This window comes from Dermacentor andersoni, chromosome 1 (genome assembly GCF_023375885.2).
Source record: "Dermacentor andersoni chromosome 1, qqDerAnde1_hic_scaffold, whole genome shotgun sequence".
In the NCBI taxonomy this organism is placed as follows: Eukaryota; Metazoa; Arthropoda; class Arachnida; order Ixodida; family Ixodidae; genus Dermacentor; species Dermacentor andersoni.
This window is the reverse complement of record NC_092814.1, coordinates 165,686,821-165,700,911: the sequence shown is the minus strand read 5'-3', so window position 1 is coordinate 165,700,911 and position 14,091 is coordinate 165,686,821. Positions and strand designations below refer to the sequence as shown.

At 44.0% G+C, this 14,091-nt stretch overlaps 1 protein-coding gene across 14 annotated transcripts in view; it reads left to right on the top strand.

Moving 5' to 3' along the window:
• Positions 1 to 14,091, top strand: part of LOC126547062 (uncharacterized) — a 273,332-nt gene that overhangs the window by 241,857 nt on the left and 17,384 nt on the right. For all 14 annotated transcript variants that reach the window (XM_050194897.1, XM_050194899.3, XM_055062716.1 and 11 more), the window contains one exon: positions 6,696 to 6,949. In XM_050194897.1, the coding sequence (XP_050050854.1) occupies positions 6,696 to 6,949 (254 nt within the window). The remainder of the gene's footprint in view (positions 1 to 6,695; positions 6,950 to 14,091) is intronic.

Sequence of the window (14,091 nt, the reverse complement as noted above, 5' to 3'; positions counted from 1 at the left end):
CGGAAGTTTCTTTCCTTGGAGGTGAAGGCGTGAATCATGAGCGAGGCTTCGAGCGGCAGAAAGAAAGGAGACGTTGCAGCAGAGTTCGGCATCTTCAACAGCACGCCGTCGACAATTTTGAAGTCGAAGAACGCGATCACCAGTGCTCTTTCTGCGGGGGCGTCCGCCAAACTGAAGAAGTTGACTCAAGCTGCCCACGAGGATTTCGAAAAGGCGTTTACATGGTTCCTCGACATGCGTGCCAAGAAAATGCCAATCAGCGGAAGCGTGCTGCAGCAAAAGGCACACAACTATGCTTGCATGCTTGGCATCAACGATTTTAAGGCAAGCACAGGTTGGCTGACCCGCTTCAAGGCCCGACACGACATCGTTGCGAAAGTGTTGTGCAGCTAACAAGATGCATCGGCCCTGCCTCGTGCACTGGATGTAATGGACGCTTTTGGCGTCATTCGTTATTTCATTGGCGCCCACGATGACGTAGCAATGCAGCTGCTGACCGAGTGCGAACATCGCACCACGGCGATGATGACCAAAGGACGGAGGCAAACAAAGATAACCAACTCTTTTCGGAAATGAATGACGTTTTTGAATGTGCAGTCAAATCTGACAGTGTTTTGGGTCAGATTTCATCACAACGAAACGTAACCGACTTTTTTTGGAAATAAATTATGTTTGTGAGTGTGTAGTCAAATTTGACAGTGTTCTAGGGCAAATTTCACAACGAAATTTTCGCTTCAACAAAATTTCTCGCGCGTCCCATGAATTTCGTTGTAGCGAGGTTCGACTGTATAACGAATTTCTTTGCCCTCCCGCTGACTTCGTTATAACGAGGGATTACTGTACACATTGATTGGTATACACATTAATAATTCGAAATATATAATATGTCTTTCTGAAACTTATCTGAGACTTCTGCACCTCTCTGGCAGTGCCCAGAGATTATGGAAAGTGGGAATTCACCGATTTGGTTCTCCAGGGCCGTGTCGAATGCACAAAACTTGGCTTCATTTTTGCACACGAATGTTGCGAGTCACTTGCATTGCGGAATGGTCTTTGATGTACTGGGCGCAGCACTGACCCTAAAAGCCCGCATTGCCTGGACGTGAGACCACAGTGTGCCTCACATAAATTGAAGTGCTTGTTGCACGGTTTTATTCAAGATGAGGTAGAAATGCACGTACCGCAGAAGCAAACCAGCTTATATGAATATGCCCTGTGCCACCATCAGTGCAGTTGTACTGTGAATCGCACATGAACATGCCTGGCTGCTTGTCCTACATGGGCAACAAGCCGAGCAGACTGTTGTGTTGGGTTTCGGAACCAACTTCCTGTTGGAACCAGTCATGTTTGCTTCTCAACTGCCCTGTAAAAAAGTCCTCGCGTCTTTTCTTGCGTGCTGCTCTGCACTACGGCGCCTTGCAGTCACTCCGTTCTCGGCCCTTCCTATCCAGCCACTACATCAGTGACTCCCAATACTACATACATGCTGTTAGATTCGAAAGTAGCTTTCAGCTTGCAGAATATGAGAGTCCAGCCCACTCATGTGTAACCATGCAAGCACGAAGGAAATGCAGTCAGCGCACAGCTGCTGCAATGGTCTTTCTGCAAAGTGCAGATCTGGCGTGCACTGGTTTTGTTGAATTCGAAGTTAAACAGAAAGGTCTGTCTAGTTTTGTGTCGGTCACTCGAGGAACCTTAAAATGCTGTTCACTGAGAGCCCTCATCTACAAGAAGACAAACCTGCTGGCACAAGCATCTCCAGTTCGCCATCCCATTCTCAGCGGCACTCGGTGAAAAAAATTGAGTGTTATTGACGATTTTTTGTGGAACACGTATCGAAACCGGAGGTCTTTCACGCTGTTGAAGCAGAGTGGCGATCTGCTCTTGTCAATAACAAACAGCCATAGCTTAATCTTAATCTGCCTCAGCATTCCTGTCAGAGCAGCACTGCTGCTGCTGCAGCACTCCAACGTGCAACCATATGTTTGTTCGATACCAAACAGCCTGCCTCCACCATAGCAATTATGATCTGCTCTAGTACTCTAGCTTATACTGACTGCGAAATGGATTTAAAGAGTGTGCTTGCCATGAGCTGCTGTTAGTGCAAATTTTTTTAGATCATACAGAATTTTGCTTAAAAGTCGTACGTGGCAAGTAGCGTAATTGTAGTCCTTGAGCTAGATCACTTGACGCGGTGGTCATTACTCACATGAGAAATCTAAACACACATTCAACTAATTAACAAAATGCACTAATTCGCTTCATAATTGCTTTACGGCACATATCAATTTACGAATTGTAGCCAGTGAGTTTGCATGTCGTATACACGTTGAATGAATTCATGAATTTTAAGGATTGCACGGGTTTCAAGATACGTGCCTTGAAACATGAGGTAACAATGTCCTATTGTTCCACTTCCTTTAATAAACTGCTGGTTTGTGCATTGAAGCAGAGAAATAACTGAAATGCCCATTTATTTCATCACACACTTTGGAAATGAATATCTCGAAACTGGTGTCATCCTTAATATTTGCTATCAGTGGATACGCTTTGCGAACTCACCGACTGCAATAGTGAATTGCAGTGTGTGCTGTAATGTAATTAATTAAAAGATTAATTGGTGAATATTTTAAATTAGTCGAATATGCATTTTGATTCTTCTTGCAAGTTACATGTCCGCCTCTTTGAGTAATCCAGCTAAATGACGAGTTAGGCTATCTGCCACAGGTGACTTAAAAATTCTGTATGGTCTAAAGGTATGGCCTTAATGAATTGACAGTAATTTGTACCGAACTGTGCCAAGAGGCGAAACCTGCTACATCCTGCTACATTTCAGCAAAATATGAAAAATGTGGGCCCGCTCTGCGCCTAAGGGGTGGCTCTCGCTTTCGAAAAGGTAACTGAATACTCAAGAGGCGTTTCTACGCACTATCTAAAGCGACATGAGGTACGTTCAATTCACCTGCACCACCTGAACCAGCTCATGAGGTGCTGCACCCTGCCATTCGTTTCAGCGGTGCAGCAATGGCGCCCGCTGAACCACGACATTCGTTTCAAAAGGTGCAGGGCTGGTTCATGATTTTCTGCACCCACTCCACTGTCGGTGCCAACTTGGTGCAGGCATACAGGTGTGAAGCAGTGGCGCAGAACACGACGCAGCACATGGGAGCAAGCACCGTTAAAACCCCGCTTACACACGTCTTATGTGTCTACGTAAGTGTGGTATGTATTTACGCCCCAGAAGTTGATCATACCTGCAGTTCAGGACCTCTCAAACTTGCACACTCCGTGCACATTAGTCTAACATAACATGCTGCCTGCACCGTGTCTGCACCTCAGGAATCAAGCTGCACAATGTCTGAACTTCTCGTGAACCACTGTGAACTGGTTCACAGTGGTGCAGGTGAAACGAACAGACCCATGGTGTGGACCAGCGGTTGCATTAGCTCCCCGGCGGGCCAAGCCAAGCCTCTCCAATTAAACCTCAATCGTACCGTTGCTTCTTCAGTGAGCTGTTCTCTATTTTCAGTACCTTCCGCCCCGCCGCATGCAGGTTGCTTAGGCAACAGTACAGCGTCGGTTTTCAGGTGGCAGCAAGCAATTGCAATGGTGCCGAGCCAGACCCTGCGCTTCTTTCCTGTATGGCCAATGTAAATCGAATGAGCGATCTTTTGGACAGTCTATGGTGTTTCGCTAGATTCTTTTCAATATATTGCACTCGATGTCGCAGAAATGGCGGCTGTGAACAAAGTTGCCGCCACTCAGTTGGTCGCTTATCCCCCACTTTCGTTGGCGAGGTGATTTCGCAGCTTTACGAATGCCGTATGGCCGCTGTGAAGCTTTTCGTCGACTCCGCATCAAACAGCAACTTCTGCTGCAGAAAACAAAGAAGCGGCACTGGTTAGGCCAGCTGCATCGTATGCCCGTGCCAAAAATTCGCTGTCAGCAGGCTGTCACAGCAGGCTGGCTGTTCAGACCAGTAAACTGCCTTGGTGATTAGGCATGAGATCACGGGCTAGAGTGGCTGACGGAAACCGAGATTGAATCTGCGGGCAACGGGCCGGCAACTCCTGCGGCTGCTTTTTGTTTGTTTTATACGCTTAAGGGATGGAACGGCGAAATCTCGTGGATAGGCAGAAAGGTACAAACTGAATTCACACATCAAAGCCTATCTGGCAGCGTTGCACAGTCAAAGGTCGTGCGCGCATGTCTGCCTGCACTTCACGATGGCACGCGACGCACATTGAGCTACTTGATGAGCGAAAGCGAAACACCTCTGTGGTCTCATCCATTGCAGTATTTTAAATAGTTGGTGTATCAGTGAAGCATAGCACTAGGGCATTCAGTAAATTCTTCGCACTGCTGGTGTTGGAAAAAACAACAAAATTATTTTACTGCTAAAGTTCATGTTTTTAGACTGCCCGATTAGTCAGACGTTTCATGTGAAAATTCAAAAAAATCAATTGGCAACTGTTTCTATCATCAAGTTTGACACTCGGTATACTAATTTTCACATTCAAGCCTAGACACAAAGATGAACCCTGGGCCCACCATGTGACATAGGTGATTATGTAGCACGCTAGCCTAGAAGCCCGCCAGAGCTGATAGCAGCTGTGCTATGGCCTTCTCTGGGTGATATTCCCTCGCAATAAGCAATGTAAATTTGGGGGAGGAGGCCTGTGTATAGGGTCCCACCTATGAATGCGAAAATATCTTACCGAGTGTCAAATTTGAGGATGAATAAGTAGACCTTCATTGATACATTCCAGTTACCTACGTTTTCCCGGCACCAACTTTTGCAATCGAGAACTCAAAAAATGACCCAAGTGTTACACTCAATTTTTACCAGTTAACATGTTCCTGGAAAACACAATTTTTCGGCACCAACGCTCAGTATGTCGCCGAACTGCCATCGTATGCTACGTCTTCCGGCCGCTAGGTCTCATGCAAACAAGAAAATATGCGAGGTGCGCACGATTGAGAACAATATATAGCTGCCCGCCGCGGCAGCTTCATTGCAATACGTGAAAACGCCAGCGCGCACTCAGTTTCTCGTTTCGGTACCAGCAAATCTTCTCTGGGGTTGGGTCGTCGCACGCGGCACTCACAGCTATCACTGCCAATCCTATTTCAATAAGCATCTTCACAATATGTTTCATAGCGCGTGGTGCCGTCGAAACACGCTGCCGTTTCCTGCTGCAGACTGCGATCGTACACGTTTCCCAGCCGCTGGATCCCATGTGAACAAGACACCAGGCGCGCATGATCGATCGAGAACAATATATAGCTGCCTGTCTCTTGTGAAAACAGCTGCTTGCATGGTTTCTTATTCCGGTACCAGCAAATCTCTGCCCGGATCTTCGCATGCAGCATTCACAGTTATCGCCCCCCAACCTATTGCAATAAGCATCTTCACCTATCTGTTTTACAGCGCATGGTGTGTAGAGCCATTGGTAGCATACTGCGCACTTTTAGTAGGCAGTAATCCAAATGCTCCGCCGTTCCCTGCTGCAGGCGGCACGATGTGGGCATCTTGTTTCGCTTTGGCGGCATCCAGCGTTGCCCACCAGCTTGATTTCGTTTTGGTTTGCTGTCACCCTCTTAAAACACCACGCAATATGAAAACGACGAAACCCGTTCCGTGCTGCAACGATCTGCGCGACACTTCGCATTACGTAGATGTCAGCAGTAGTTGAGTCTGTCAAATTTTTTTAGTTACGTCAGATCGTACGTTTTCCCAGTTAGTACATATTTTCTCGCGTTTTTTTCCAAAACATTCGAACGAGGTTCTACTGTACATTTCGAAACGAAAGCGTTTTTAAATCAAAGAAAATGAAAGTCTTGAATTGATCACTCAAGTTTTTAATCCAAGCATATATACTGTCAAATAAAAAAAATACATTCTCTTTGCCAGCTCTACTTCCTTGCAAAAACTGTGTCTGCTGAAACACATAAGCGACCTATGAAAGCAAATATTTGGATAGCTGGCATTAGATTTATCAAAATTACTGGTACTTGAACATTAGAGGACTTTATATATAATATGGAGAGCTTGCAATTGCTTTCATTAATCTTGCTCCGAAATTCCATTTTACTGCTCCGAAACGCATTTTTGGCTGCTGCAAAGGCTGCTCCGAAATAGCATGGGCCAGTAGCATCAGTGTATTGAGTAAACAGCGACGCAGGTGGCTAAGCTATTTTACCATCCGCCTGCATGTAGCGTTTGTCAACCACTTAATATAAGTGCTTCTTAAGTGGGTACATGCATTTGACATAGTATATATCTTTGTGCTTGTGTATGTATGTATGTTTGTGAAGATATTGGGCCAGCAGGTCCTGAATGATTTGTGGGAGAGAGTCTGGCGCGATGTCCAAGCAACATCTCCTCAGGTTCTAGCTGCCACATTTACAAATATATAATGTCAAGGTTCTGTTGTCTTTGGACAGCCGCACAGAGAGGACATTTTTAAGGAATGTTGTAGTTGTCCCTGTTTCTCGAATACGCTTTTCAATGTTTTCTTTAATTTTTAGAGAAAGAGAGAGGGACAAAAAATTTTGGAGAAACAGCACAGCAGGATTATACAGGGGGTTTAATTTGGCCTGTCTTTGTTTTTAGACAACTCTTTATGAAGCTTACTTTGAGTGGGACATCTTGCATGTCATTGCTAAATATTGATGAGTTTGTATATTTGCAGTGTCTGAGGGATCCAAAAAACGAATCGAGAAAGACTCGCTGTCCAAGAACACCCCCAAGATTCCGTTGCCACCTCCAGCATCCTTGGAAGTGGCTCAGAGTGGTGTGATGCCTGGCTACCGGGAGCCGCTGCCTCCGCCCTTGGATCTTGGTGGCTTTGAGGACGATTCAGCTCAGCGGCAGGCCCGCGAAGCTGCGCTACGGCAGCAGGGTATTTCCCAGAAGCCTCAGATAAAGCTTACCCTCATTAAAAAGGTAAGATGTCCTGAGAGCTCTTTTTATTACTTCCATTTAATTATCAAATATGCGATGAGTAGGTCAGAAATTATGGAAGTCTTCTAATACAAGATTTCTAAATTGTGAATAAAATTTTGCCACCTAAGTCAGGACTAGAAAAATTTTGTTCTGCTGCACTTAAAATGTGCGTACCATATTGTACACTACTGTACACTATTGTAAGTCGACCTATCTTTCTAAATTTGAAATCTGAAGTGGGAGGGTCGACTTACAATCGAAACCAAAATATGGCACCGCCAAAAAAGTGAGACCGAGATATCAGGGGAGCTACAACGTAGTTACAATTTTATGTTTGCTCTATGGCTCTACCTGTAGCTTTTCGCCATCCCGCACTTTTGTTCGCTTTTTTGAACGGTTTTTCAACATTTTTAAGAGTTTTACAATGCATACAACACTCATGGGGGGTTGTTGATAGTTGATGGAAGCGCCGCTGTTCCATTTACGGCAGCACCATCAGAACGGCGGCGCTTGCGGTTAGTATCGATAGTTCATGGAAGAGCAGACAGCGCTGACGTGTTTCTCTTTCCCTGTAGCTCTTAGATTGACGCGTTCAACTTGAATACCAGCTACGTGCTACTTCCATGCTTCCTGAGAAAGTTATATTCTAGTGACTTTTGAAAGTGGGGGCTTTCATTTAGGGCCCTGAACTTTTTACAAAAATTGCTGAAAGGCTGTATGTTTGCAGAGAATAGAAGCACAAATTATTGAATTCTGGGGTTTTACACGCCAAAATCACAATTTGATTATGAGGCACGTTATAGTGGGGGAGTCTGGATTAATTTTGACCACCAGGGGACCTTTAATGTGCCCTCAATGCAAGGGGCACGGATGTTTTTGCATTTCGCCCCCCTTCGAAATGAAGCTGCTATGGCCGGGATTGACCCCGCAACCTCATGCTTAGCAGTGCAACACCATAGCCCCTAAGCCGCCGTGGCGGGTAAGTTTACAAATGCATAATTATGCTCCAAAAACAGATATCGCTGTTCTCTTAAAGGGCCCCTCACCAGGTCACTTAGCAAATTTCAGTTATATGTTGGAAGTTGTTTCGTGTTTTCTAGGGAGCGTTCTGCTGCAAAAAAATTTCTACTTGGTTCATAAACAGCCAAGATCGAAATATTAGAGTGCTGCAAACCCATGATTTCAGGAGGCGAGCGCCACTGCCAAGAGAGACAATCTCCCCACTTGCCCCCTCTAGCCTCTGCAAGCGAAATTGCTTTCCGGCATTCTCTCATATCGGAGCTCGAGAATCACGTGACGTGACGTGTACGTTACGGGCCCCGCCTTCATTTTTTTTTTTTTTTTTTTTTTTTTTTTTCTCCTCGCTTTTTTGCAGTGCGACACACTTCCGCTGACGGAGTCACGCGCAAGCTGTTGCGATTGTCTTGCTTTGCGCAACACGGGACTTTGCGTGCTGTGCACAAGGACACCTGACTAGCAGTATAAGTCAGTGCTACACGAATACTGAGGCAGACAGAAGGGGATCACAGAGCATGATCGTGCGCCGGAACACGGTAGAAAATTACATACTTTTGGGGACTGCACAACGTGGGAATGAGCAAATGAAATGGAAGTACATCTCTCTTGCTGCCGTACAAAGTAAAACAAAAACACATAGGCATTCGGTTTGGGTGTTTTATTATTTCTCTCAACATTAATTTGTCTATTGAACCAACAGACTATACAAGTAAGAGATGTTGCCTTGAATAATTCTCGAAGTCACGTGTCACTATGAGCAACGTCACAGCACAAACACACGTACGTAGGCGCACTAGCACATATACATCACCCTCTGGCTTGGAGTGTGGTGCCCACGAGGAGATGGGCAAATGTCGTTTGGTTGAAATTTGAGTTCTTTCCACGGCGCGTAGCAAGGTAATATTAGCAGACACGATCATTAGCGCGCATTATATGCACTGCGCTTGTCAGCTCAAAATGGCCAGACCTGGTAAGGGGCCCGTTAACTGCATCTGTGAGAGCATCTAAAGCGGACAAATTTGGTATAGTAATTTACAGCTTACATGAATCTGTTACAATGTTTATGAATGTCTTGCAGAAGCCCTACTGACATAATAATATGTCCGTTCTCTCTACTTTAGATTTATTATTAGGTGCAGTTCAGAGTATTGTGATATAATTTTTCATTTCCGAGTTGCATAGTTGTAAAAGTGAGGTTCATTTTTTGAAACTTAGCGATTTTGAACAATTTTTATTTAAAAATTGATTACCTATGTCAAAATTTCGTGTCTGACAGTCACTAAATTTTAAGTTGTCCTTTTAATTGCAACAAACCTCATAAAATCACTGTAGTGATTGCCAAGGAAAACGATTTCTCCATTCCCCTAAATAGGAGCCCCCGGACTAAAGCTGTCTCTTTACTCTTTCATTACCACTATAAATGTGCTCATTTTCGATGTTTTCATCTTTCGACATTTTATTTCACGACATAGTAGTTGCAACGTATATGCAATACATAAAATTATAGCTTGATCTCTAGTGTTTTGGATGGATGTGCTATAGCAATAACTATTGCTCAGACAATTTTTGAGAATTCTTATGTGAAAGTTCAAAGAAGCATTTCAGGGAACACCAATCAAAGTAATACTTTCTTTTTTATCAGTATAAGTACTGGGAGTTTTAAAAAAATCTGTAATATATACAAAATATGCACGTAGTTCCTCGTTCCCAACTTTTCTAAGTTAGATCATGCAAAAAAAGATATCAAGATTTGCTGCCATCAATGCTAGCCATAGGGATGCTCATGCTAGGTGAGAAAGCAGTAACCTTTCAAATGTGAAATCGGGTATGTTCCTATTGTACATGGAGCATTTGTTATTACTCATTGTAACAGGCACCTAATTTGTTTTCTACTGCACTCTTAAGGCTCAGGAAGCAATGGTTGTCTGGTCAGGGAGCATGCAGAAGCCTTCTACTACTTGGGTATTGCTTTCAATCAGCTTTCCTGTACAAGCAGCGTGATCTTGTGTGTGTTCAACTGGCACTGGAGCATCCACATGCTTTGTTCAGTTCCTGTACAGTGCTGTACAGTAATGTGCAGTGTTTCACAATATTACACAGTTATGAATAAGGGCAGCTGGGGAGGATCAGGTAACAGCAGATTTGTTGAAGGATGGTGGGCAGATTGTTCTAGAGAAACTGGCCACCCTGTATACGCAATGCCTCATGACCTCGAGCGTACCGGAATCTTGAAAGAACGCTAACATAATCCTAATCCATAAGAAAGGGGACGCCAAGCACTTGAAAAATTATAGACCGATCAGCTTACTGTCAGTTGCCTACAAACTATTTACTAAGGTAATCGCAAATAGAATCAGGAACACCTTAGACTTCTGTCAAGCAAAGGACCAGGCAGGATTCCGTAAAGGCTACTCAACAATAGACCATATTCACACTATCAATCAGGTGATAGAGAAATGTGCGTAATATAACCAACCCTTATATATAGCTTTCATTGATTACGAGAAAGCGTTTGATTCTGTCGAAACCTCAGCAGTCATGGAGGCATTACGGAATCAGGGTGTAGACGAGCCGTATGTAAAAATACTGAAACATATCTATAGCGGCTCCACAGCCACCATAGTCCTCCATAAAGAAAGCAACAAAATCCCAATAAAGAAAGGCGTCCGGTAGGGAGATATGATCTCTCCAATGCTATTCACAGCGTGTTTACAGGAGGTATTCAGAGACCTGGATTCGGAAGAATTGGGGATAAAAGTTAATGGAGAGTACCTTAGTAACTTGCGATTCGCTGATGATATTGCCTTGCTTAGTAACTGCGGGGAACAATTGCAATACATGCTCACTGACCTGGAGACTGACCTGGAGAGGCAAAGCAGAAGAGTGGGTCTAAAAATTAATCTGCAGAAAACTAAAGTAATGTTTAACAGTCTCGGAAGAGAACAGCAATTTACAATAGGCAGCGAGGCACTGGAAGTGGTAAGGGAATACATCTACTTAGGGCAGGTAGTGACGGCGAATCCGGATCATGAGACGGAAATAATCAGAAGAATAAGAATGGGCTGGGGTGCGTTTTGCAGGCATTCTCAGATCATGAACAGCAGGTTGCCATTATCCCTCAAGAGAAAAGTGTTCAGACAGTGCATGATGTTGCTAGTGATAGGATTCCAACGGAAATGTTTAACAGTGCGTAGAAATACTCTCGATCAAATTGATAAATTTGTATAGGTGCTGTAATGAAACAGTTAGGTGCATGTTAAGCTCGTAAAATTTCAGCAAAGTTTAGCATAGTCATAAATTTGGTATATCCGTGTTCTCTATAATGAGGTTTGAATGTATGTCACTTTTAAAGGACCCCTCACCAGGACACGCAGCAAATTTCGGTTATATGCTAGAAATTTTTAAATCCCCTCTAGGGAGCTTTATACCACATCAATTTTTCAAATTGGTTCATTATTAGCAGATATAGAAATGTTCAAAATGTCGCGAACCTATGATTTTAGGAAGTGAACTTCACTGCTAACATACACACTCGCCACTTGCCCTCATCTAGCCTCCACAAGCAAAGTTCATTCCCTGCATTCTCCCATACCGGAGCCGGACGGTCGCGTCACGTCATGTCACTTACACGTCATGGTCCCCACCACTTTTTTTTCCCTCTCTCGCGCTTTTGCTATGCGGCGCACTTCCAGTGACGTCTCGCGTGCGAGCCCACAAGCAGTTGCATTTGTTTAATTTTGCTCTGTGAATGATTTCGGGAACCGTGCACGAGAAGACCTGCATTGTCTCGCTGCTTCTGCCAAATGGATCCCTCAGTGCGCACACATTTGAAGAGGGTGGCCCCGGCTCATGGATCCTGACCATGTTACACAGTGTTGTACCGGTGGCAGTAATGGTATAATAAGTCAGTGTCACATGAACACTGCGGTACACTTGAGCGGATCAAAGAGCATGACCGTGCACTGGAAGACGGTAGGAAATGGGAGTTTCTTTCTCTTCACGCACGACTGCATAACATGGGAACAAACAGACGAAACGGAAGTACACCTTTCTTTCTATGTTATGAAGTAAAACAAAAGCACACAGACATTCAGTTCGTAGGTTTTATAATTTCTCTAAACTTTAATTCGTCTATTGAAGCAACAGTTCAAACAAATAACTTCTGTTGCAGCTGCACTTGTGCCAATGACATTGGCTCTTCGGCTTAGAGCGCGGCACCCATGAAGAGAAAGGCACACAATGTTTGGCTTAAAATTTCAGCTGCTTTCCAGGCTCGTAGCTGTGTAATACTTTGCAAATACAATCATTAGAGTGCATTGTAGGCACTGTGCTTGTTAGCTCATAATGGCTAGACCTGGTGAGGGGTCCTTTAAAGCATTTAAAAAGCTTTGTTTGGCTTTCAGACCCATGCTGTAGAAAAAAACTCCACGTAAGTTTCATGCTGCTGAATGAGAAAATTGTAGACCAACATGAAAAACTCCCTGTACAGCTTTCTGTTGCTCAATACATGCTATATAAAACTGTTCTTCAGTGCGTGAAAGAAGCCCGCGAATACACTCAAAGTGCCTTGTGTGGCCAGTCGTGCAGCAATTTTGCATGTATTTGCATGCTTCTTTCACGCTTGGAAAAACATTTATGTAGCACGTATTGAGAAATAGAAAGCTAAATTGGGAATTTTTCCTGTCACTGTGTAATTTTCTCATTCACTTTTCAGCTAATTTTAATATTTTAGAAGTTGATTAATTAAGACTAATTACATGATTAGGTGAAATGAAAGAAATTATCTGTGTACTCCAAGAAACAGCAACATTACCTTTGTTCTATCAAGCTATGTGGCATTTGCATATATTTTAAGTTTAGCTAAAATTACATGGTACATCCTGTATATAAACAAGCTGCTTTTGTGGTTGGCATATAAGAATTTTTAAAACTGAGGTAATTGTACAATGTGAACAAATTGCTATAACTCGTGGAAATGTCTCCTTGAATGAGGCCCCATCTCCAGTTTTTTCTGTTCCACTATGCTATAATATTTTGATGCTTTTTTACTAGGTTTTCTGAGAATTGTATGTCTTTAAAGCGAAGCTTTCATTGCCTAAACCGCCCAAGGTCTGGCTTGGCTGCTGTTCCTGGGTCAGGCAGTTGCTGTCTCAGCCAATATATTTGTAGATATGTATACAAGCATTATATCTTCGCCGAATGCTAGCTCCAGCAAACAGGCATATAACCGTGTATGCCGCCCTCTGTTATCCGCAATAAAAAAAAGATGATGTTAAACCAGTGCATATAATGTTTGCTCATAGATTTCTCTAAAGCACGCAGACCTCTTAATGGAATAGCACATTATATTCAACAGTTTCTTTGGGTATGTGCCATGCGGTATCTGCCACTGTGACAGCAAGAAGTATAGAATTTTTAAATGTAAGGTGTGTCGTACTTCTCTGTGCGTACACTTGTCATCACCATCATTCTCTGTTAAGCACCATACATCGCCTTCGTTCTTATGACATTGCTGTGTAGTTGTCTGACAGTGTGCATCTGCCAATTTGCTGTTTGCATTTCAGCATAGCTTGTGAATGGTAGGGTGCATACAGGGTCAATTATGAAAGTGATGCGCATGATTTTATTTTGACACGACTATCCATGACAGCGCGGTAAGACCGGTCGGGAAATGTGGTGAGGGTTCAGCCCTGCCAACGCAGCCGGTTGCCAGTTTACTCCGAGCAGCGTGAGCGGATAACATGGCGCGATGGAGCGTTCTCTTGAACAGCGATACGCTATCAAGTTTTGCGTGAAGCTTGGAAAGAATGCCACCAAAACATTCAAGAGACCTTCAAGGACAACTGCATTTCAAGGTCACAGTCCGCGAGGTGGCACAAGGTGTTCAAGGAGGTCCGGGAGGAGGTCGCCGACGAACCCCGTTCTGGACGCCCAACAACGACCAGAACCGATGAAAATGTGGACCGTGTGTGGGAATTTTTTCGTTCCGACCGTCGATTGAGCATCCAGCGAATTACTGACACCCTACACATGTCCACATTTGAGGTAAATTGGATAGCGACTGAGGATCTGCAAATGCGCAAGGTCTGCACGAAGCTTGTGCTGAAAGTGTTGATGGAAGATTA